The sequence below is a fragment of the Sus scrofa genome, chromosome 13 (genome assembly GCF_000003025.6).
Source record: "Sus scrofa isolate TJ Tabasco breed Duroc chromosome 13, Sscrofa11.1, whole genome shotgun sequence".
Lineage (NCBI taxonomy): Eukaryota > Metazoa > Chordata > Mammalia > Artiodactyla > Suidae > Sus > Sus scrofa.
Window position 1 is genome coordinate 38,737,085 of NC_010455.5, and position 26,881 is coordinate 38,763,965.

The following is a 26,881-nucleotide window of genomic DNA, read 5'->3' on the forward strand; positions in this document are numbered from 1 at the left end:
AAGGGGACTGGGCTCTATGATGGCTAAGGGCTCTATATATTCTGAAAGTCAACAATTCTAATATTACCACAAAATTAAAAACACTCAAACACCAAAAACCTGTTGCCAATAAGGGAAGTTTCTAAGACTTTACTTGTCAACAATAAAACATTCAACGAGTAAAGTAAAACCCAGAAGAACACCATTTTTTTGGGTCTGTTACCATGGCAATCTAATCAGCTGGTCCAACTCCGTCAATCTGATGGTCTGAAGATTGGAACAAACACCATATGGTGAAACAAAGATGTGCAAGTACATTAATGCTAGCTCAGGCTCACTCTATCATGGCTGTCTGCATTATACAAGAATCTGCCACAATTAAAAATAACTAGGAGAGCATGGTTTATATTGGTCAAGAGATGAGAGCCCGACAATCTGTGTACAATGAACTTTCAAATTTTCACAATGGTTTTAGAAGATGATCTCAAACCACTCTCTCTCTCTTTTTTTTTTTTAACAGATGAGGCCAAAGAGATGAAGTGACTTGTTCAAGATGACATCGTTAGCTATGGGAAGTCAGGACCATAACCCAGTTCTTAATTTTTTATCTTAGAAGCCTCATCTCACAAGAATGGCTTTTGTGGTCTCTCGAGAGGAGAAAGACCATGACCTACTGTTAGATGGATCTGCTGTGCACAACATTTAAATTTCAAGGAAGTGTAAAAGATGCTAGACATGGCAAACCCAGGGAGGGCCTGCTACCCTATACCCCAGCCTCTGGATAATTGAGAACATCAGAAGCCCACATAGGTTTCCCAATTCTGCCACTTGGGAGACAAAGAGGCCATGTAAAGAAAGTTGCTGAAATTAAATATCCAAGGAAATGGGTCTGGAAAATCCAAAAAAGCTTTCAACCTCTATCATCACTAGCACTCAACTATCACGTCACTTAAACATTTTTGTTAGTTTCTGCTTTTCCTTGAAAAGGAAAACAGGGTAACATTTGGTGGGTGCCTAGAAGGTACCAGGCAATGAGCTTGGTATTCTCTCTTACATTCTTTTACTTGAGCCTCACAACAATCCTGTTAGGTCCAGAAGAAGAGAGAAAGGTGAGGATAGATGTCACACACAAAGTACTGAACCTTGATTCAAACTAAGACCTGTTGAATCCAAAGCCACTCCCTCAGCCATGTTTCTAGAGACTCATTCTGGCCTTTGGGCCACCCAGCTGCCTAGTTGAGCCAACTCACTAACTTCCCCAAAGGGGGACAAACACCCGGTCCATCTTCCATGACCAGCTTCTAACATAGCAGAGGCATTTATCTAGCTTCTACCCAGATGCGCTGAGATCATAATTCATTTTACGAGAGAAAAGACACAGGCAATAAACAACTTGGCTTGGAAATTTAAGTTGGCCACACAGATTTCTTCAGTACCATGAAATGTTTCTTTAAAACAAGTTTCCCCCCAGATCACAACTTCCATAGTTGGATCCTGGAAGCCCACTTACAGCATGTAGCATATTAATAAGTACATTCAGAGGTGAGAGGTATTCTCAAGGTAGAGATGTAGGAAGGTCTGTACTTACACTTATATCAAGACTGCAAAGACTAACGGCATCTTCATCTTGGGTGCTCTGCTTCCGCTTTCGCTGTAAAACAAAAGATAAAACCAAGTTCAAATGTAAACAAGAATTGTGGCTTTAAGGAAAGAAAAAATGCAATCAAATAGCACATGTAATCGTTATCATTTCTACCATGTTACCCAAAACCTTTAACCAAGCTATGAATAAGAAGAGTTCTAAAAAAGCCTAAGAAATTTTGGGACACTATTAAGCTCTAGGCTAATTGGTTTGCATTATTGCTCTTATTCATGCGGCTTCAGTTTCTCTTTAGATTTTCTTTTTTTTTTTCTAAATGTCTCTGTATATCAAGGCTTAGAAACCTAGATACAAAGTTCAGATTTTTATTAGCTTGGAAGAAGAGATTAGAGTGGAAAGAAAATCTCGTTCACTTTAAGATATTCCATTTTTAGAGCTGCTTTGTACTTGGGTAATTTAAATTTGTTCTAAACCTCATCCAGGGTGCTGATGTAATCACAGAACCAGAATGCTGGAAAGAACCTTAGCCATCTTCTCCAACTTTCTTATTTTATAGTCATAAACACCAAGATTCAGAAAAGAATCTGAACTAAAGAAAATTATATTGGAAATGAACTTGTGACCGAGGAAGTCTATGAAGTTGAATATGGAAAAATATATTCTCCTCTTTATAAAAATAAAAGATATTTAATGCACAACCAGAATAAAACTCATCGAAGAGATAGTCACCTCTCTTTGTATCCCCAGCTTAACCAATCAGGCAAGTAGTTCTCAAGTCCCTAATTTGTGACTTACTAAGTCTCCTGATCCTACTTGGCAGAAAATTATCAAAAGACCAGAATCACTGGTTTGAGGTTACAGTGCAGTCCAGGTACATCTGGAATCATCAACCTCCAAAGAAGCCCACCTCCTCATCCTCTTTCTCCTCTATCAGGAGGAATGTGAACATGGGCAGAGACTGGAAAGCAACCAGAGCGATCCTTGTCTGTCCCATTGTAACTGCTTTATTATTTCTCCATTTCAGTGCAACAAAGATGCACATGTTGAGCATGTGTTATGTGGCAGGTCCTGTGTTTGTTCATCTCAGCAACTTCCAGTTAAGGAACTCACATTCATGTAGGAGATGCAGACACTGATGTGATTAACTTATAATGCAGTAAGATCTAATCATCCTAGGCAAAGTCACTTCACTGTCTGACTCACCCTTTCCCAACCTCTAAGGTGGAGGTGATAACATTAGCTTCTCTTCTCCAAGGGGGGAGAGTAAATACACTAACACATATTAAAGCTTAGTAGAGTGCCTGGTACATAGTAGGTGCCCAGAACTTGGGTTGCAGAACTGGAAGCACAGTAAGGGAGTAATTAGTTTGGCCTTGATGGGGGCTGGGGAAGTCTTCTAAGGGAGGATGCATTTGATTAGGTCTGAAGGAGGAATAAGAGTTTGTCAGACAAAGATGGGGAGGGGGCTGGGGCTTCTTTTTCCATCACTGGCTATCTAGATATTTAAAATTCTAAAGATGAACATGGTTCTATCCAGATGTTTAAAATCCTAAAGATGAACATGGTTCTATCTAGCATATGGAATGCTAGATCCTACACATTATTCCACTTGAGCGGTGGGATAATTTAGAGATCCAATACTATGAACCAGGATCCTCAATCAGCCCTTCTGAGGTCCTAAAATCTGCTCTAACAAGTTCACCACGTGATTTTTAGGGGGTCAAATACTCCACTCAGGGGCTTTGGGGGAGTCTTGGGAAGATGCTGATCACCACTTGCCATTTTTGAGGATGCTTCCTGTTTGTGTGGGGACCTGATCCTCACTGATTTATCATCCAGCTAAAATTAAAATTGGCACTGTGGTGTCACTGAAGCCACTTTACTGGCATTTATTTATTTATTTATTTTTTGATTTTATGGCCACACCTGCAGCATATGGAAGAAGTTCCCAGACTGGGGACTGAATTCAAGCCACAGCTTCAGCAATACCAGATCCTTTAACCCACTGCTCCTGGCCAGGGATTGAACCTGCACCTCCACAACTACTCAAGCCACTGCAGTCAGATTCTTAACCCACTGTGCCATAGTGGGAACTCCTGGCTTATATTTATTTATATGGCGACTCTCTTTTTTTCTTTTTATGGTCACACCTGTGGCATATGGAAGATCCCGGGCTAGGGGTTGAATCAGAGCTTCAGCTGCCTGCCTACATCACAACAACTCAGGAATCTGGCTACATCTGACCTACACTGCAGCTCATGGCAATGCTGTATCTTTAACCCACTGAGTGAGGCCAGGAATGGAACCCACATCCTTCCAGACACTATGCTGTTTTTTTTTTTTTTTTTTTTTTTTTTTTTTTTTTTTTTTTTTTTTTTTTTTTTTTTTTTTGTACAGTCAGGTTATCTTACATGTATATTACATTAGTTTTTCCCCATTTCTTCTGTTGCCATGATATCTAATAGTTTCATGCTATTCGCGATCTCTTGTAATCTTTCTACGTTGACTGATAGCCAGCTCCAATCCTCCACTCCCTCCCCTCCATCAGCTATGCTGTGTTCTTAACCCACTGAGCTACAACAGGAACTTCCTATTGTGATGTTTGAGACAAGTATGATGGCAAGAGATAATTCCCATTCTCCAGGTAAATAAGCTGAGGTCAGGAGAGAGAAGCACTTTGCTACAAGTTACATGGCTACAGTATAACACTTCTAATGCAGGATTCTAATTCCTAGGGCAAAACCATTCACATACACACACCGTTTAAAGCATGCTTGGCAAATAGGTTATGATTCATTTGCCATCCAGAATGTCTGGCAGTGTCTGCCTGGAGCACTGTATTGAGAAGGATTCCATAGCACAGCAAATGAGATAAGTCTGCCATCAATTAGTAACATGTGCTGGGGTAGAAGAGCAGGGAATGGCTATGCTAGTGTCCTGCCACCCAGGGGAACCTGTGCCCTTCCTGAGCCTGGCCTCTCTTGCCTTTAGAAGCTACAGAATTATACCTAGGATCTCGGGAAATGCCATGAAAGGATGAAGGCTCTGGGACTATCTATAAAGAGGAAATAATGCCCACCAGGTCAGGCTTCGGTGAGAATCATAGATGATGTATGTGCGGCACCTGGAACAAGGCCTGGCACATAGCAGGGGTGCAACAAATGGCTCCCATTATGTATTACCAGAACTGTAGGGCTTAGAGATGTATGTTGCTGCCTAGTATTGTCAGATTATGGAATTTTATGATGCTACAGTTTTGTTCCTCAGGGCTCCATGATTTTGTCAACATGACATGTTAATAGTAGCCTGTTATCCCAAGAAGCCCACAATGATGAAGGAGAGGGGATAATAAGAGAGATCATTTCTCTTGGGCATGCTGCCGCCCCCTCCAGACCAACTCAGTACATCCCCCAGGGCTCATAAGCATCACTAACCCCAGATGCTTCCACACACCCAAGTGTTAAATCCAGAAGACAGAAGTCCTCTAGTAGCCTTTTACATTAAGCCACAGCCAGTTAATCTGGGATAGAATGATCTTGATAAAACCACGTATTTTTGTAAAACGAAATCTAGGTGGATTATCAAAGTGGGTTTTTAATTCCCACTGCAGAGGGTGGTGAACAACCATGGTCAGCAAAACAAAAGGAGCCTGAAGTTTAAACTTTGGGCCCAAGACAAACAGTTCACGACATGTCACCTAGCTGTTTGCTCTTTTACTATATGTTCACCGAGCACTTCAGATGTGCAAAGCCCTGCTCTGGGTCCTAGGATCCAGCGGTAAGCAAGCCAGACATGCTCCCTGCCCTCTAACTGGGAATAAAAAGAAATCAAAATAATTACAGATGTGAATGAGTCAGATAAGTAAGGGGCTGAGACAGAGACTAGCAAGGGTGACCCACTTTAGAGAGAAACTTTGCTTAATTTTTTTGTTTTCTGGTTTTTGGCTGACCTTCTCAGGAGATGTAAGCACATGAAGGCAGGATTCAGTCTGTCATGATCACATTCCCAGAACCCAGTACAATACTGATACCTAGCCAAACCCAGAGGAGTATTTCTAGATTTTTTTTTTTTTGCTGGTGCCCCTAGCCCTGCTCTCTTTGAGAAGCTTATCTTCTTTACCAATTACCCAACTTTGGGGTGGGGAAGGGCAGGTGGAAGGAATGGAGGGAACCAAATAGGCAGTTACTCCTCCAGCCCAGCACAGCCCTTCCTCTGTGCATCAGAAGCCATGGACAGATTACCTGGAGGAGTTCCTAGGCAGGAAGGACATTGCGTGTGAAACGCCTGCATTTGCACACTTGATCTCACAGGTTCTCAGCCTATTTGAAGAGCCATGGACCCACCCTGTTATTCTTGTCAAAGTTACTGAAGCGAACGCTCTTCCCCTTCAGCTGTGAAAAACAAAGTGCCCTGGGGGAGCCCAGAGACTGTGCTGGGTTCTCTGACCTGAGCACATAACTTTGAACCCCAGTGCCCTGAGCTGAACAGCAGGTCAATGAATAATTTCTGAATGAGTGACTAAAAAAAGAATAAATAAAGAGGGCCAGTGTTCTTGAGGTGACACCCTCCCCTTCCGCTAACCACCTGGCTGCCAAAATTAAATCAAAACCTCAAAAGCAAAGCTCACTGAAGGCTGAAATTCTTCAACCTCAAATTTCCTTGGAGACTGAAAACATGCAAGTTCAAGCTATGATTCTTGCTTTTGAAATAAGAAAGAATCTTTTCCTTACAAGCAGGGGCATTTATTTTCCTTAAAATATATAGACATGTTAAAAAAAATTATGGCTGTTCAGACATTGGTTCAAGTGGGACGCTGGTGATTTCCACTCCTCCCAGGAGAAGCAAGGTCAGGTCTGTTCAAAGGCAAGGCACATCCATCACCAGGGAGCATCCACGCACTGCCCTGAACAACAGCACGTGTACTAAGCAGATGTGCTTTAGGAGTAAGGAATCCAGGATTGCTAAAACCTCAATGAAAAGGCAACAGCCGGCTTAACCAAACCATACATGAACTTAACAGGCACCTGAACTCTTTGTCTGAATGCCTGGTGCCTATCTGGGGCTGGGAGGAAAGGCAGTTAGAGAGGGAAATGTATGGGAACAAAGAGTCTGAGTGTATTTTCAGATTCCTTAGCCCTGTGGGTTACATAGTTGATGGAGACACTTTCTAGAAATGTTTGGGTGCTAGAAAAAACCTTCTCAAGCCTCTTGGATCAAAAAACAATCAGGAAGCTCTTTGTTAATTTGCAACAGAGCAAAGTCTTCTGTATATTTGGATGTGAGTTCTGATGGAGATACATGTATCTCTGGATGGATCAGGTGGACTCTGAGGCTCATTACTGGTGACCCATCCACTTTCACAATGCATCCTTGGTCTCGGGGCTACTCTATGGCTATCTCTTTTAGGCTTCGCTATCTTCTGGCAGCATGAGACATACATCAAAATCACATCAGTAAATGATCCAGGAACAATCGATTGTTCTGTAGTTCTGGGTACAGCTCTATGTGAAGAGCACTGATTCTATCCTGTCCTCAACTGATGGATTTTTAAAAGAGCTGGCCCCAGATCCAAGCCTATCTTACTCTTACTAGGCTCAGCTTCCATTCTCTCTAGACCCAAATCTTTGGATCCTTTGAAGCTTTGAGTTTTAGAATCAAAGGAGAATTTCCAGGTGCCTTCCGATAGATACACAAGGGAAGTGAATGCTGAAACTGGGCACTTGCTTTGAGCCAAGAACTGTGCTCACCCATTAAAGGACAATTCCATTTCAGTTTCTCCTTAGCCCAGCCTAAGTAAGCATGGAGGTGTTCATTTGACAGAGAGGACAACGAAGTTCAAGAAGGCTTTAGTAACTTGCTCCAGCTCACAAAATGAGTAAATGCCAGAGAAGAGAGTTTCCTTGAGGTCAGCCTGGTTCCCAAACCACTGATCCTACTGCTATCTAGTGCTTCTTCTCTTTTTATATTGTTTAAAAAATTGTATTTTACTTAAATTAATACAATATAAAATAAATGTAAATATTTATTTACTACAATAGGTGTTTTACAACAATATAAAAAAGCTCACCAGGAATTTACCCACCTACCTGAAGGAAATTAAGAGCATAAATGAGACAGACCCAAATTCAGAATCCAGCTCCAACATTTACTCCTTGGTGTGACCCTGGGCAAGGTGCGCTCTATTTATTAAGAATTTACTATGGGCCAGGCAGGTTCCAGGTGTGTGAGAATCTATCTATAGAATACTTCTGTAAACTGATTTCTCCATTATAGGGTTATTAAGGGATTCAAGCAGATAAGATATTAAAAGAAGCCAGGCATATGGCAAGAGATTTAAAAAATGGTAGTTATTATCACCACTGTGGTTATTCCATAATTACTATTACTACTGTTGTCACTGCTGCTTTGTTGTTACTCGGCATTGAGAGGCAGGCAGGGGGCAGGGGGTGGTATTAGAGATGAAGGATCCTGAAGGATGATGGATAAGAGGCCTGAGATGCAGCCTGACCCTCCTCTAACTGCCCACATCACACAGGGTTATAAATGGATGCTCCCTGGATACCTTCAGTCACGTTTGCAGTGTGTTGTTCCCACTTCTGTCACAGAGACAGGGCAAGTGCAAGGCCTGACTTAATTTTAAATGGCCAAGATTGAATTGATTAGTGTCAGAACAGCCCTGTGATTTAATCACAGGGCCTTTTCTATTTAATAACCAAGTGACCAGAGCAGCAAAAATGCACTGATGGAGGGAGTGCAGCTCCTGACTTGACAGCAAATGGCCCCTGATTAGTCATTTGTAATTATTAAATTCAAACCAGATCTCCAACCTTTCTGATTTATCTCTTTGCTGGCAAACAGCTTTGGTGGTTTCAGAGGCTTTGATGAGGGCTTTCATCTGGGCCTTCTTTAGAGAGATTAGCAAAAGGATTTTGTGTTCTTGTGCTTGCCCTTAGCTGGAACTTGACTCACTAAACTCGCTTTTGAGCAGGGAGAGGATCCATATCTTGTTTGTCTTCTGTCTCAGCCCTACAACTGAGCAAGAGTACTGAAAGGGATCCCCTACTCCATTTTTAATACACTCCTTGTTTTTTTCTCCCCCCCCCTTTTTTTTGGGGTCTTTTTGCCTTTTCTAGGGCCACTCCCATGGCATATGGAGGTTCCCAGGCTAGGGGTCTAATCGGAGCTGTAGCCACTGGCCTACACCAGAGACACAGCAACTCAGGATCTGAGCCGCGTCTGTGACCTACACCACAGCTCATGATGACGCCAGATCCTTAACCTACTGAGCAAGGTCAGAGATCGAACCCGCAACCTCATGGTTCCTAGTCGGATTCGTTAACCACTGTGCCACAATAGGAACTCCTCTTTTCCTTATTTTTAAAAATCCTCCCTTTTCCAGCATTCAGGAACCGTGATTCTTTTTCCTAGATTATTCCGTGTAATCACAGGATAGAAAATCTGGAAATAATGGTGCTCTCTGAACTGTTGGTAAATTTAAAAAAAAAATTTTTTTTTAATCTTTTTAGGGCCGCAGCTGCGGCATATGGAGGTTCCCAGGCTAGGGGTCCAATCACAGCTGTAGCTGCCAGCCTACACCACAGCAATAGCAACGCCAGATCTGAGCTGCATTTGCAACCTACACCACAACTCATGGCAACACTAGATCCTTAACCCACTGAATGAGGCCAAGGATCTAACCTGCATCCTCATGGATACTAGTTGGGTCTGTTAACCACTGAGCCACGATGGGAACTCTAGTAAATAAATCTTAACATAGTATGCAATTTGTGCTCAGATGCCATTAACTGTGGTTTAAAGATGCTAGGTGGAAGCCGTTTTATACACAAGCCATTCTGTGTTAACCTCCAATTGACTAATGAGTGGCCTCAAACATCAGCCAACCAGAACTGCCATGTTTCAATCCCTTATTTACATGCGGGAACCGAGAGAGAGGACACCAGTTCCTGTAATAAAAAGAGCCCAAACCACTACTCCAGGGCAGGTGAGCTCTTCTGACCACTACTTCCCTTAGCAATGTATTCAATAAATCTCTTCTAACATAAAAAAAAAAAAAAAAGATGCTCTGTGGGCTCTAAAGTGAGACTTGGTGGGTGTCAATCCCAGTCATGCTGCTTCTCTGAACCTCAGTTTCCTTGTCTATAAAATGGGGATACCAAGGTTATCATGAGAGCTAAATACATCATTGTGAATCAAGGGCTCAGCACAATGCCTGGCACAGAGTAACTTCTCGAGTACTATCTATCAGCAGTAGTAGCAGCAAAAACAGAAGTAAGGGCAGTGAGAGTAGGCACCAGAGGGAAAAAACATGAAGAAAATTCCTATAATGTATAAAAGTGTACCTATTAACTTGATTTTGGCAAACTGGGAAAAGCCCTAATGATTGACTTTGGCCACAGAACACCTAGCCTTTAGCTTATTTGGATGCAGAGATGCGGTCACCTTGGCCAAGGAAAGGTCTTCCTCTTCCATGGGAAGGAAAAGCTGTTTGAATAAGGAGGTGACAGGTGGGGGAGGTCCAGCCAGCTGGCCAGTGCCATCGCCAGCCCTGACAACCAAGAGCAACCACATTCACGGTTATCCCACAAACATTTACAGACCACTTTTTCCTCTAAAGCACTGAAGGCCAGAGGAGCAGGAGAGAAGACAGAAAAATGGTCTACCCAGGGCAGAGTATGGGCAAATATATTTTCCAGAAAGAATGCTCCAGAAAAAATTTATTATGGGCACCCATCTAAGGTGGGAAAGGGGGTTCATAGTCACAAAGGTTTCCAATAATGGAATGTGACAAGAAGCACAAAATCTAATTAAACAGAGCACTTTCCCCAAAAAAATCTTCTAACAATTACAATAATTTTTTTCTTTCTTTTTCTTTTCTTTTTAGGGCCACACCCATGGCATATGGAGGTTCCCAGGCTATGGGTCGAATCAGAGCCACAGCCCCTGGCCTATACTACAGACACAGCAACGCCAGATCTGAGCCTTGCCTGTGACCTATGCCACAGCTCATGGCAACACCAGACCCTTAACTTACTGAGGCGAGGCCAGGGATCAAATTGGAGCTGCAGCTGCTGGCTTATTCCACAGCTACGGCAACAGTGGATCCGAACCGCATCTGCAACCTACATGGCAGCTTGTGGCAACACCAGATCCTTTAACCCCCTGAGCAAGGCCAGGGATTGAACCCCCATCCTCATGGATACTAGTCTGGTGCTTAACCCATTGAGTCACAATGGGAACTCCAGAACACTTCTTTAAATAAGAAAAAGTTTCCCTGGTAGAACTAACTGGTGTTGTCTACAAGATCAGAACTCACAACCTGAGTTGCTAAAGTTTAGTTTCTTGATGGCATATTCTGACTGCTTAAAGTAGCCCCTTCCTTCTCTCTCTCCTTCCCCTTGCTGGGTTTAAACAACGGTCTATTAAGAATCTACTGCATGCTGGGTGCTTTCCATATATTATGTCTAATCCATACAGCTTATACAAAGAAGTTATTACACATGAGGAAACTGAGACTTAAAGAGTTTAAATGACTTGATTAAAACTGCTCTGCAAGTATGTGGACAAAGCCAAGATTTTCTATCACATCCAGCTGTGTAGCCAATACTGCTGGCCCACATCCCTGGGGCAATCACCATTTCCTGGCATGCTTTGGCATTCTACAGGCCAGCAATGCTTGGGTGTGAGCGCCACTAGGAGCAGCCCCCAACCTGGGATGAACTGGAGTAGGTACGTAAATATGCCAGTATCCTAAAGCTTGAGAGGACAACTGAGGTATGGTCTCTCAGTCTTGACTGTGTACCAGAATCACCAGGGGGAGTTTTAAAAGCTCCCAGGGACTAGCTCTTGCCATCCCAGGATTCTGAACATCAGGAGTTTCAGAAGCTCCCCGGGTGAGTCTACGTGCAGCAAAGTTTGAGAACTGCAGCCGTGTACAGTCTCCCAGAAGCCCCCTCCTCCACCACAGGACTGAGCCTCAGCTGCCCACAGAGCTAACCTGTTCAAGATCACATCCTGTGGTGGCTTCCTTCTCCGCCCCACTCCCTCCGCAATGCTTCTGGGCATCACCTCCCAAATAAACTACTTGCCCTTGTATCTGGGTCTGCTTCTAAGACACTGAACCTAAAATGAGCTGAATCTGGCTCTGTGCTTTTAAAACTAGCAGGGTAGGAGGAGGCAGGTAAAGCCACAGAATAAAAACAGTCCATCAACTTGACTCTGTGGAAAGACATGCAAGCCATTATTTAAATTTTTTAAGGAGAATGAAATGTCAATGAGTTTTTAAAGGCTGGGAAGAAATTTCAAGAATGACCTTCACATTGACCACCCATTATGCAAGACACAGAAGGGGCTGAGTCCACTTTTCTCTGGTCAGAGGATGGGAAGGGTCCAGGAAGCCAGAGAGACTCACAGCTCCTACTTCTTCACCTCCACAGCCCATCCACATTCTCTTCCAGCAGAAAGGAGCCAAGAAGGCCTGGGGAACTGTTCCATATTAGAAGAGACTAAAGAATATGTGTAAATAAATGTAATTCATGATCTTAAATTTGGTTCTGGACCAAGAACATGATATAAAACACATTATTGTGAAAGTTGGCAATTTTTAAAATGAATGGTAGATGAGTTAATATATTTTGTCAATATTGAATTTTCTGCTTCTGATAATTATACTGTGTGAGAGGATGCTCTTGTTCTTACACTAAATTATTAGGGGCTAAAGGGAAATAATGGAAGAAATAAATAGGAAGAAAATAATTTACATTTATATGTTACATATAATCTATCTATCTATCTATCTATCTATCTATCTATCTATCTATCTATCTATCTACCTATCTATCTATCGACTGATACAGAGAGCCAAAACACAGGAAGAGAAGTCCAGAGAGAGAGAAAGCAAAAATAAACAACCATGGAGTTCCTTTTTGTGGCTCAGCAGTTAAAGAACCCAACTAGGATCCAGGAGGATGTGGGTTCAATCCCTGGCCTTGCTCAGTGGGTTAAGGATCTGGTGTTGCTGTGAGCTGTGGTGTAGGTCACAGATGTGGCTGGGATCCTGTGTTGCCGTGGCTGTGGCATAGGCCAGCAGCTACAGTTCTGACTGGATCCCTAGCCTGGGAACCTCTATATGCTGCGGGTATGGCCCTAAAAAGCAAAAAATAAAAAATAAAAATAAAAATAAATAAACAGGGGAGTTCCCGTCGTGGCGCAGTGGTTAACGAATCCGACTAGGAACCATGAGGTTGCGGGTTCCGTCCCTGCCCTTGCTCAGTGGGTTAACAATCCGGCGTTGCCGTGAGCTGTGGTGTAGGTTGCAGACACGGCTCGGATCCCGCGTTGCTGTGGCTCTGGCGTAGGCCAGTGGCTACAGCTCCGATTGGACCCCTAGCCTGGGAACCTCCATATGCCGCGGGAGCGGCCCAAAGAAATAGCAAAAAGACAAAAAAAAATAAATAAATAAATAAATAAATAAATAAACAATCAGTGAGTGTGGGTAAAGGGTATTCAAGAGTATCTTATGCTAGATGGGATTAAGATGGTGGAATAAAAGGACTGGAGCTCAACTTCTCTCCTAAAAACAACAAAATTACAATCAAATTCCAAGCAATCTTTAACTAAACGGACCAGAAACTTTCAAAAAGATATCCTACTCCAGAAGACAAAGAGGGAGGGGGGCGACTACGCAATATGAGCAACCTCATACCTCCCAGGTGGGAAGCCACACAGACTGGAAAGTAACTGTATCACAGAGACTCACCTAAAGGAGTGAGAGTTCTGAGCCCCAGGTTAAGTCCCCACGCCTAGGGATCTGGCATTGGGAGAAAGAGCACCTGGAGCATCTGGCATTGAAGGCCAGTGGGGCTTGTGCGCAGGAGCTCCACAAGACTGGGGGAAACAGAGAACCCATTCTTAAAAGGCACACACAGACATTCACGTGCGCTGGGTCTCAGGGCAAAGCAAAGTCTCCATAGCAAACTATGTCAGACCTGACTGCAGTTCTTAGAGGTCATCCTGGGAAAACAGGGGGGGGATGTGGCTTGTTGTGGGGGAGGGACATTGGAAGCAAAGCTCTTGGGAATATTCATTAGAGTGCCTTTCTCTGGAGGTGGACATTTTGGGAAAATCTGGCCCCATTCATCAGCACTGAGAAGCTCCAGGCCAAACAATTTTCCGGGGGGGGGGGGGAATCACAGTCCCGCCCCTCAGTAAACGGGCTGCCTGAAGAGCCCCCAAGCACACAGTCGCCTCTAATCTCACCCAGAGTCAAGGCTCCATCCACCAGAGGTACAGGAATCAGCCCCACCTACCAGTGGGCAGGCATCAGTTCCTCCCATCAGGAAGCCTACAGTAAGCCCCTATGCCAACTTCAGCCACAAGGGGGGCAGACACCAGAAGTAAGAGAGGCTAAAACTCTATTATCTGTAAAAAGGTCACCATACCAAAAACCTATAAAAATGAAAAAACAGAGAATGATAACTCAGACAAGGGAGAAAGAAAAAAAACCCAGAAAAACAGCTAAGTGATCAGGAGATTCTCAGCCTCCAAGAAAAAGACTTTAGACGGTTGATGCTGAAGATGATGCAAGACATTGGAAATAAACTGGAGGCAAAGATGGATAATTTATGGGAAATGCTGAGCAAAGAGATACAAGATATAAAATTTAAGCAAGAAGAGATGCAAAACATAATAACTGAAGTAAAAAAATTAATTAGAAGCAGCCAAGAGCAGAATAAAGGAGGCAGGAGAATGAATAAGTGAGATGGAGGACAGACTAGTAGAAATCACTGACGTGGAACAGAAAAGAGAAAAAAGATTGAAAACAAATGAAGAGAGTCTCAGAGAACTCTGGGACAACATTGAATGCACCAACATCCATATTATAAGGCTGCCAGAAGGAGAAGAGAGAGAGAAGGGGACAGAAGAAATATCTCAAGAGATAATAGCTGAAAACTTCCCTAACATGGGAAAGGAACCACTCACTCAAATCCAGGAAGCACAATGAGTACCATATAAAATAAACCCAAGGAGGAACACCCCAAGACATATATTGATCAAACTGACCAAAATTAAAGACAAAGAGAAAATCTTGAAAGCAGCTAGGGAAAAGAAACAAATAACATACAAGGGAACCCCAATAAGGTTATCAGCAGATTTTTCAGCACGAACTCTGCAGGCCAGAAGGGAGTGGTATGATATACTTAATGTGATGAAAGGAAAAAACCTCCAACCAAGATTACTCTACCCAGCAAGCTCTCATTGAGATTTGAAGGAGAAATCAAAACCTTCACAGATAAGCAAAAGCTGAGAAATTCAGCATACTAAACCAGCTTTACAACAAATACTAAAGGAACTTCTCTAGGCAGAAAAGAAAAGGCCGCAATCAGAAACAAAAATACCACAAATGACAAAGCTCACCAGTAAAGGCATATATACAGTAAAGATATGAAATCATCCATGCACAATTATGCCACCAAATTCAGAAATCATGAGAAGAGGTGGGTACAAATGCAGGACACTGGAGATACACTTGCAATTAAGAGACCAACAACTTAAAACAATCTCATATATATATATATATAGACTCATATCAAAACTTAAGAGTTACCGCAAACCAACAATCTACAATTGATACACAAACAAATAAGAAAAATCAATGCAAATACAACAGTAAAGATAATCATCAAACCACAAGGGAAGAGAAGAAGGGAAGAAAAAAGAGCAACAAAAACAAATCCAAATGAACTAATAACATGGCAGTAAGAACATACATATCAATAATCACCTTAAATGTTAATGGACTAATGGACTAAACGCCCCAACCAAAAGACATAGGCTGGCTGAATGGATATGAAAACAAGACCCATATATATGCTGTCTTCAAGAGACCCACTTCACTTCTAGGGACACATACAAATTGAAAGTAAGAGGATGGAAGAAAATACTCCATGGAAACAGGAATCAAAAGAAAGCTGGAGTAGCAATACTCATAACAGACAAAATAGACTTTAAAATGAAGAATATTTTAAGAGACAAGGAAGGTCACTATGTAATGATCAAAGGATCAATCCAAGAGGAATTTTAAACATCTACACATGCAACATAGGTTCACCACAATATATGAGGCAACTGCTAACAACCTTAAAAGGACAAATCGACAATAACACAGTAACAGGGGGGGACTTTAACACCCCACTTACAGCAATGGACAGATCATCCAGAAAATCAATAAGGAAACACAGGCCCTGAATGAAGCATTAGACCAGATGGACTTAATAGATATTTACAGGACATTCCATCCAAAAGCAACAGAATACACTTTCTTCTCAAGTGCACATGGAACATTCTCTAAAATTGATCACATCCTGGGCTATGAATCAAACCTCAGTAACTTTAAGAAAAGTAAAGTCATATTAAGTATATTTTCTGACCACAATGCTATATGAATGGAAATCAACAAGAAAAAAACTGCAAAAAACACAAACTCATGGAGACTAAACAACATGCTACTAAACAACCAATGGATCACTGAAGAAATCAAAGAGGAAATTAAAAAATACCTAGAAGCAAATGACAACAAAGATACGACACTCCAAAACCTATGGGATGCAGCAAAATCTGTTCTAAGAGGGAAGTTTATAGCAATACAAGCCTGCCTCAGGAAACCAGGAAAAGCTCAAATAAACAACCTAACTTTACATCTAAAGCAGCTTGAGAGAGAAGGACAAATCCTACAGTTAGTAGAAGGAAAGAAATCATAAAGATCAGAGCAGAAATCAATGAAGTAGAAATGAAGAAAACCATGGAAAAGATCAATGAAACTAAAAGCTGGTTCTTTGAAAAGATCAACAAAATTGATAAACCCTTAGCCATACTTATCAAAAAAAAAAAAGAGAGAGAGAGAGAAGACTCAAATCAGTAAAATTAGAAACAAAAAAGAAGTAACAATGGACATCACAGAAATACGAAGGAACATAAGAGACTACTACATGCAACTATATGCCAATAAAATGGAAAACCTAGAAGAAATGGACAAATTTTTAGAACAGACCAATCACAAGTACTGAAATTGAAACTGTGATTTAAAAACTTCCAACAAACAAAAGTCCAGGACCAGATGGCTTCACAGGAGAATTCTGTCAAACATTTAGAGAAGAGCTAACACCTCTTCTTCTGAAACTATTTCAAAAAATTGCAGAGGAAGGGACACTCCCAAATGCATTCTATGAGGCCACCATCACCCTGATACCAAAACCAGACAAAGATACCACAAAAAAAGAAAATTGCAGGCCAATCCCACTGATGAACATAGACGCAAAAATCCTCAACAAAATACTAGCAAACCACATCCAACAATACAGTAAAAGGATTGTACATCATGATCAAGTGGGATTTATCCCAGGGATGCAAGGATTCTTCAATATTCACAAATCAATCAGTGCTATACACCACATTAACAAACTGAAGAATAAAAACCATATGATCCTCTCAATAGATGCGGAAAAAGCCTTTGACAAAATCCAACACCCATTTCTGATAAAAACCCTTCAGAAAGTGGGCATAGAGGGAACCTACCTCAACATAATAAAGGCCATATATGACAAACCCAGAGCTAACATCATTCTCAATGGTGAAAAGCTGAAAGAATTATCGCTGAGATCAGGAACAAGACAAGGATGTCCACTCTCGCCACTACTATTCAACATAGTTTTGGAAGCCCTAGCCACAGCAATCAGAGAAGCAAAAGAAATAAAAGGAATACAAATTGTAAAGGAAGAAGTAAAACTACCACTATATGCAGATGACATGATGTTACACCTAGAGAATCCTAAAGACTCTACTAGAAAACTGTTAGAGTGCATCAATGAATTTGGCAAAGTCACAGGATACAAAATTAATACACAGAAATCAACTGCATTTCTATGTACTAACAATGAAATATCAAAAAGACAATTTAGGGAAGCAATCCCGTTTACCATCGCATCCAAAAGAATAAAATAGGAGTAAACCTACTAAAGAGACAAAACACCTGTACTCTGAAAACTGTAAGACACTGATGAAAAAAATCAAAGATGACACAAATAGATGGAAAGACATACCATGCTCTTGGATTGGAAGAGTCAATTTTATCAAAATGACTATACTACCCAAGGCAATCTATAGATGCAATGCAATCACTATCAAATTACCAAGGACATTTTTCACAGAACTTGAACAAAATACTTTAAAGTTTGTTTGGAAGTACAAAAGACCCAGAATAGATAAAGACATCCTGAAAAAGAAAAATGGAGCTGGAGGAATCAGGCTCCCAGACTTCAGACTATACTACAAAGCAATAGTCATCAAACTGTATGGTACTGGCACAAAGACAGAAAAATAGATCAGTTGAACAGGATAGAAAGCCCAGAATTAAACCCACACACCTACAGTCAACTAATCTATGACAAAGGAGGCAAGAATATACAATGGAGAAAAGACAGCCTACTCAATAAGTGGTGCTGGGAAAACTGGACAGCCACATGGAAAAGAATGAAATTAGAACACTCCCTAACACCATACACAAAAATAAACTCAAAATAGATTAAAGACCTAGATATAAGACCAGATACTATAAAACTCTTAGAGGAAAACATAGGCCAAACACTCTTCAACATAAACCACAGCAACATCTCTCAGATCCACCTCTTAGAGTCACGACAGTAAAAGCAAAAATAAACAAATGGAACTTAATTAAACTTAAAAGTTTCTGCACAGTAAAGAAAACCCTAAACAAAATGAAAAGACAACCCACAGAGTGGGAGAAAATCTTTGCAAATGAATCGACTGACAAGGGATTAATCTCCAAAATTTATAAACACCTCTTACCACTCAATACCAAAAAAGCAAACCCCATCAAAAAATGGGCAGATCTAAAGAGATGATTCTCCAAAGAAGATATACAGATGGACAAAAAACACATGAAAAGATGTTCAACATCACTCATTATTAAAACCACTATGAGCTACCACCTTACACCAGCCAGAATGGCCATCATCCAAAAGTCTACAAATAGTAAGTGCTAGAGAGGGTGTGGAGAAAAAGGAACCCTCTTACACTGTTGGTGGGATTGTAAATTGGTGCAACCACTGTAGCAAACAGTATGGAGATTCCTCAGAAAACTAAAAATAGAACTACCATTTGATCCAGCAGTCTCACTCCTGGGCATCTATCCAGAGAAAACCATGACTCGCAAAGACACATGTACTCGGATGTTTATTGCAGCACTATTTGCAATAGACAAGACATGGAAACAACCTAAATATCCATCAACAGAGGAGTGGATCAAGAAGATGTGGTACATATACCCAATGGAATATTACTCAGCCATTAAAAGGAACGAAGTAACGGTATTTGCAGCAACATGGATGGACCCAGAAATTATCATGCTAAGTGAAGTCAGTCAGACAATGAGACACCAACATCAAATGCTATCACTGACATGTGGAATCTGAAAAAAGGACACAATGAACTTTACAGAACAGATGCTGACTCACAGACCTTGAAAAACTTATGGTTTCTAAAGGAGACAGTTTGGGGGTGGGGGGATGTGCTGGGGGTTTGGGATGGAAATGCTATAAAATTGGGTTGTGATGATCACTGTACAACCATAATTGTAATAAATTCATTGAGTAATATATAAAAAAGAGTATCTTATTCTAGACTTGTAACTTTTCTATAAGTTTGAAATGATATTAAAGTTGCCAAAAGTAAAATAAAGGCACACTCTTGTCCTTCCTCAACAAAAAGACATGTCCATAAACACTCATTCCTCTTTGGAGCATCTGATATCCACCCCTTGCCCAACTCCAGGGAGCATCAGACCCTTGGGGCTCAGCTTTGCAGGATCTGCTAATCCTTGGTACTCCTGCAAGGCAGTGGGTACCACCAGGCCCTTCAGCAGAATTTGGTTGGGTATTAGCTGGGACACAATTCCTTAGGCCTGAGGAGAATATAATCTAAGGATTATTTGATCAAAAACAGCTGTCCTTCCAAACCAAGCTAGAAATTCGCAGAAGAGGCTGTCTATTCTAAAGATGTTTCTCAGCAGGAAAGAAACAGCTATAAGGAAAATAACTGGAATAGGCAATACCTCTCCCTTCAAAACAACGTACTTGACGAAGTTCTCTTGTGCCGCAGCAGGTTAAGGATCTGGCATTGCTGTAGCTGTGGAGCAGTCACCACTGCAACGTGGGTTTGACCCTGGCCTGAGAACTTCCACATGCCATGGGTACAGCCAAAAAACAAAAAATAAACAAAAAAACTAACAATTCAAAACAAAATTTTAAAAAATGTACTCAAATATGCCAACAATATCTTTTAATATAGCTCCTCTGGAAGGACTAGACACCTCTCCTCGTCCAATTAGAGTTCATTAGCACAAAGGAGGCCACCGATTTTTCAGAGAAGCCTTGACTAACTTGAGAATAACACTCCTGCAACAGTCTGCAGAGAAGCTGTCAGAACAACAATGTGAAAGCCAGTTACCATTTCTGATGCGGTGTCTGGAAACATGTCAACTGTGATTAGAGGGACATTTTCCTTCTGCAGCTGTCTTTGAAAGTGGAGGAGGGCCTTACCACAACCCCAAATTATAGGAGAGAGGTAAAGGGCCCCCAAACACCAGGGACATTCAGGTATTCAGGGCATCTTGCCTTCAGCAGCACTATCATGTCCTGTCAAGTTTGGACTGAAACGTAAAAGTTGCGATGAGCCACAAGTGGGCTGCAGGGATGGGGGGTGTGGACTTTGTGCTAAATTTTCTAATCCGGAATTTTTGCATCAAAGCCCATCCCAATCACTTTTATCCTGAAGTGTGAAACAGAGATCTGGGTTTTGCAGAATCAAAGCATGTTTATCCAGCCTTTAATCCATTTCCCAGGAAATCAGTGTTTCACTAAGAGTAGAATTCTTTCATGTTCAGAACTTTCCTGGACATTTCTAAGGCCTAACCCAGCACACAGAGAAAGCACAACAAATGCTGCCTGACACATGTCAACAAATGAACCCACGTGCCCCAAAACAGCAAATATGAAGCTGTAGAATTTCTTTTCAGCAAGACTAAAACATCAAGATGTCCCATCCATAAAATTTCACTTTTGATTCTGGGGCCCGCAGTATTCCTGATTTCTCAGCCACAGAAACCTAGGAACAACAGGAGACTGAGATAAGTGAATTTCACTACATAGGTTCATTCATTCAACAAATATTTTATGGAGCACCTATTATGTGCCACACACTGTGTGCTAGCTGCTGCAGACACACTGGTGAACGAAAGAGACACAATCCCTGTCCTCAAGAAGAGAACAGTCGAGTAGGGGACAGAGACAATAAAACAACAGGCAAATAAACTAGTTTTAGGGTGTACTAAGTTAAGGAAGAAAGTAAAACAGAGAAATAGGAAAGCCTATGAAAAGGGGGGTAGGGGTGGAGCTGCCAGAGAGAGGGCAGGGAAGCCTCTCCGAGGAGGAACATTTGAAATGACACCTAAGTGACTGCACAGGGCCAACCAAGCAAGGATGGAGATAGATGGGCAGTGAGAGCTCATAAGGGCCCTTCATCACTAAAAGTTCAAGATCTCTCCGTAAGTTCTCTCTTTCCACGATGAGTATAGAAATCAGACCAAGTTCACTTACGATGCTACTTCTAGCACATTCCATTATGCGAGCATATAGAGCAGAATGTTTTGTGGTCACCACCTTGAAATCCTTAATAACTTTTTAACAAGGGCCCTGCATTTTTTCACTGGGCCCCCACAAATTGTGCAGCCAGTCCTGGGAAGGAAAGAATCTATAGAGGCTCTTCTGGGATGGGTGCTCATTCTGAGGCCATCATCTCTGAAAACCCAAAGCAAGGTTGACTACTAAGCACTGATTCATTCAAATACTAAACAAATATATATATATTGGGCAACTCTGTGTGCCCACAGTAGAGTGCTACAGAGCTCTGCCCTGCCTTGCTCTTAGGCATCATAATCCCAGATCATTTAAAGATGCTTCTGATTTTTCGTGGGATATATTTCACCCTGGACTTCACCACTCTCTGCACGGTCTAGGTTTCCTGGGACAGGACTTTTCTGGCATGGGCTCAACATTGAAGATAAGAAATCCTTTCTGCATTAGACCTTTGGTCCTGCCTTCAACCTGCCAATGTCAATCAGGCCAAAACAGAAACTTCATCTTATAGAAGCACTTTTTTTTTTTTTTCTTTTTAGGGCTGCACCTGCAGCATATGGAAGTTCCCAAGCTAGGAGTTAAATTGGAGCTGCAGCTACCAGCCTATGCCACAGCCACAGCAATGCCAGATCCTCAACCCACTGCGTGAGGCCAGGGATCGAAGTGCATCCTCATAGACACCTGCTGTACCACAATGGGAACTCCTAGAGCACTTTTAATATCCCTAATTTTAAAGTCCTCGTTCTCCTCAGGCTATTGTAAGAGGCTTGCCAGAAAGTGGCTGAGTGTAGCAATATTTGCCTGTTGTTTTTCAGCCTGGGCTCATCACTGATGCATCAGCTAACGTTTAAGCAGCCACAGATCAACAGTGCTGCTCTACTCCCTAGATGTCTCAGACTGGCACACAAGTGACAAATGCCACACAGTAAATTACATCTACAGGCAAAAGTGGAAACACCAAGTTTGTTAGCAAATTACAACACCATATTGAAAGAGGAACAGCAAACACGGAAAATGAAGTGACTCATAAGAACAGAGTACCACCAACATGTTAGGGAAAATGGCAGAGTTCAATACCAATAATTTCAATGTATTTGCGACCTTTAAAGAAAGAAAAATGACAAGTTGCTTTGCACCATTTGGCTATATACCCTGGGGGTACTGTTTCCTGGAGGATCGGTCTGGTACCACAGTGTTTTGTAAGATGATTTTAGGCACCATGCTTCCCAGCTGTCTTGGTTTGGGCTGCTCCCACAGCAGATCTTGGCTAAAGTTTTAGGTATAAGCTATTTTTGTGGGAGGGTGAGCCACTGGGGTGGAAGAACCAGTGGGGTGTGGGAAAGTGAGGAGGGAAGGAGGGAGGTCACAAAAATGTGTGAAGCCACCAGGTTATAGCTGTGGGCAGCCGGAGTTCAAACTGGGGCCCCCAAGAGACTGTGTAGGACACAGCTCCTAATTTTCCACGAAGGAGCAAGAAGATCAAAGTACTCAGTCCACCAGCTCCTGCCTCTCACTGACGGGGAGGGGCTCCTGAGGATGTTAACCCCTTCGGCTGGACACCTCTGCAAGTAGAAGGACACAGAAGTCCGAAGTGCGTACAGGGGACTCTGGAGGTGAGCTGAGGTGGTGTGAGTGGGGCACTGGGAGAGTCTGCTATGACAGGCTTTACCCAGCATCAGATCACTGCCCATTTTTAACCCATCAAGGAGAAAGGCTCAGACTGGGGCTACCTCATCTTTAACACCCATCTAATGCTTATCAACCTCAATCTTTCTCTTTCTCCAGGGTGCAAAGAGACTCTTGCAAAAGCATGGAGTTAGAATGGAGTTGCATTGTTTTGTGGGTATCTCTGTATCTTAACAGCTATATTCAAGTTTGGGCCTGGTTTTCTGTTTATTGTAATAATATAAACTTTCCATTAAAGATAACTGGCAGGGAAGAACTGTTGTGTAGAAAACTATTAGGTATTTTTCATTGTGAAGGGCTATGGTTAGAGAAGATTCACAAATGAATGAGCTTTTCTTTGTGGAAACTCCCTCTTGTAACTGTCACATGCACTGGCCCCTGAGTTTGCTGGTCCTGACAAGCACAGAAAAAGTGACACAATGTTGCCATCTTCCCTGAGATGAGTGAAAAGAGACTCCTCCCCCACCCTGACCTCACACACCCATCCTTTCTGGAGTAGATCTGTCGTCTCTGTCTGCCCAGTCATGGATTAAAAATGAAATCCCTATCTAATAGGGCTAACTTTAGCCACAGGAAGCAGAAGCACTTGGGGACTCAAAGGGCTAGCCAAGCTTTGTTAAAGGATGGGCACACTATCTTTACTGAACCTTCTTCCTTCCCCTTTTTGGGAGGGGAGGGGTGGAGGCTAAGCTTTGGGGAGGGAGCGGGAAGTGAGGCCTATTGGATCTGTTTCCTGGCTGGCTTTGTGGGAGGTTTCTCCACTCTCTATTGTCACAGTCCTGGCTCTCAAACTTAAGCTACATATAGTTAGGACCAAGTGATGTCCACTTTAGGGTGTAAGATGAAAAATATTTTGATGATGAAAACCACCCAAATGGGGATTAAAAAACCTGTGTCGAAACCATCTAGACACCTTGACCACAGATACAAAATGTTTCTGTGAAAACAAGAAAGTTTAATCCTAAAGAGTTTTCTAAAATTTCTATTTGTATTTATATTCTCTAGCTTTATTACAATGTGCAAAATTTACAGAAGTCTGTTTTATAGGTTTTCTTCAGAAATTGCTAGATCACAGGGGCTATTATCTTTCTCTTATCTGATGCACAAGTAGTCAAGTAAGCAACTAGAAAACAATTACCTGATTGTTCTGGTGGTTATCTATTTTTTAAAGTCATTTAACTAGCTTAGGCATTTCACGTTCCCTCTCTGTAAGATGAGGGCATTATCATCTGTAAGATGAGGGCAGCGGACTGAGTGACCTCCAAAGTTTCCTTCTAACATCTATGCATGTATGACAACACATAGCCTAGCCAAGAAGACTACTGGGTGAGGTGGGAAGGTGGACGGGGAGAATGGCAGAGACTGGGAAACACTTTCTAGAAATAAATAGGACATTCTTGATTTGCCTTAAAATTATGGATGACAATAATCCTAACTGTAAGTTATGCTCTGGGAACACAATGTTTGTGTTCAGGTTCCAGGATAGCCCAGTACACTACACAAAGAAGGTGACCCACCAATGTGTATTGAATGAGTGGACAAAACTACCTTCCCTGGATACGTTTTGAGGATTCAAAGCTCATGTCTGATTATTTACAACAGCCAAGATACTGAAACAACCTAAGGGCCCATCAATGGGTGGATGGATAAAGAAGATGCAGTATATACATATGGAAAACACACACACACACATACACACACACACACACGAATACTACTTGGCAATAAAAAGATGAAGATGATATCGGAGTTCCCGTTGTGGCTCAGCAGTTAACAAACCCGACCAGCATCCATGAGGACGTGGGTTCGATCCCTGGCCTCGCTCAGTGGGCGTTGCCATGAGCTGTGGTGTAGGTTGCAGACGTGGCACGGATCCCGAGTTGCTGTGGCCGTGATTCAGGCAGGTGGCTGCAGCTCTGATTCGACTCCTGGCCTGGGAATCTCCATATGCTGCGGGTACGGCCCTAAAAAGACAAGAACAAACAAACAAAAAGATGAATTCTTACCATTTTCAACAACATGGATGGACCTTGAAGGCATTACGCTAAATGAAATTAAGTCATAGAAAACAAGTAACATTTGATTTCACTCATATAAGGAATACAAAAGCAAAATAAATGAACCAACCAAAAACAAAGATGTGGATACAGAGAACAGAGTAGTGGTTACTAGAGCAGAAGGGGCAGGGGGTGGGGGAGGGAGAAACGAGTGAAGGGGTCAAATGCATGGCTGTTTTGTTGGGTTTTTTTGGGGGGCCATGCTGGTGGCATGTGGAAGATCCCGGGCCAGGAATCGAACCTATGCCACAGTAGTGATAATGTCGAATGCTTAGCAGCTAGGCCACCAGGGAATTCCTAAAGAATCGACTCTATGGTAATGGATGGAAATTAAATTTTGGGTGGTGATCACACTGTAGGGTACACAGAAGTAGAAATTCAATGTTATACATGTTAAAAGTACAATATTATAAACCAATGTTATTTTAATTTTTTAAAAAAGGCTACTGACAGAAGGACCAATGATCAATGAAAAAGAACAGAAACCATAAGGGGTTAGGAGAAGAAAGAGGGTGAAAAGGAGAGTGAGCAAGGAAAAGGAAAGGATACACGTACAGATAAACACACATACAGTCAATTCCTGTTATTTGAGGTCCTCATGTTCTGTAAAATCTTGATGAACAAGGAGTTAGTAAATACGGAACCACTACGTCTGAGGGAAACACAGAGGCAAGTTCCTTTCAGCCTCTAATCACTAACGCTTTTCATGTTATAAGTTGATAACATTTTCATCAACCAATTCATACATGGTCTTCATTTATCTGTGCTTCTGCTTAAAGACGCTTTGTTTAATATACATCATTGATTCATTATCACTGAACTCATGGCCCGAAGCACTATAACTTGTGCCCGAAGGAAGTTACCTAACACATGTGTTCGCTGTAGGTGCCTTGCAGCTGTTTTCTGTTTAGGGACCTCAGACAGCACTTTAGCGCTACACTTGAGGGCTGTTTCACACAGGGAAATCACCAACAAAATGCAAAAAAGTACGAAAAACCTGGCACAAATAGCCCATGAGAAAGATTCTTGTTTAGAGCATCAGCTGGAATGAGGAGCCCAAGTGTTGCCTTCTTCTGTCTCAGCTAGAGGACGTGCATGGCAAGTGACTCAAATTTTTGCTTCTCTGTGCATGTTGGTGAATGACCACAAAAGCGCTATGAATGTTGATTTTGAAGTTACAAATAAATTTTAGCAAGTAGGCAAATACAGAATCTGTAAATAATGTTGATTGACAGCCTGTATGATGTATATTTAGAGAAGTATGTGTGTATATACACACACACACATACACAACATATACATATACATATACATATGGATGGATAAAGAGAGTTTCAAAGAGATTGAGAAGTAAATAATAGAAGTAACACAGGATGTGAAGAAATGAATGTTTTACCCAAAACAGCTTTGGGCTCACAGTGAAGGCAGGCTCTGCACAGAGTGAGAAAGAGCTGCCTGTGGAGCTCAGCTCTGGAGACCCAAAGGAGACACAAAGACGCTTCAAGCAGAAGGGGCTCTATAATTTGCAGGGCACAGAACCAAATGAAAATATGGTGCTCCTTGTTCAAAAGTTACTGAGTTTCAGGACAGGTACAACAGAGCCTTAAATCTCCAAGAAGGCCCTTGTGAAGGTAGGAAGGACCCTGTGCACCAGCACAGGTGTCAGATGGAGGCTATCCCTGGCTTCAAGCCCAGAGGGAGGCCTGACCCAGGAAGGCATGTGGCCAGTCTATAGAAGACCATTCATACTCACAGGACACCTGTTTGCTCAGGGCCTCAAGTCTCATCTTAATGCCTCAGACTGGGCCTTTCCCCAGACACCAGCCCAGGTC

The 26,881-nt window shown here is 42.0% G+C and overlaps 1 protein-coding gene across 4 annotated transcripts in view; it reads right to left on the minus strand.

The window, feature by feature from the left end:
• ARHGEF3 (Rho guanine nucleotide exchange factor 3) overlaps nt 1-26,881 on the minus strand; it is a 342,982-nt gene that overhangs the window by 154,467 nt on the left and 161,634 nt on the right. For all 4 annotated transcript variants that reach the window (XM_021068992.1, XM_021068994.1, XM_021068993.1 and 1 more), the window contains one exon: nt 1,568-1,630. In XM_021068992.1, coding sequence (XP_020924651.1) covers nt 1,568-1,630 — 63 coding nt within the window. The remainder of the gene's footprint in view (nt 1-1,567; nt 1,631-26,881) is intronic.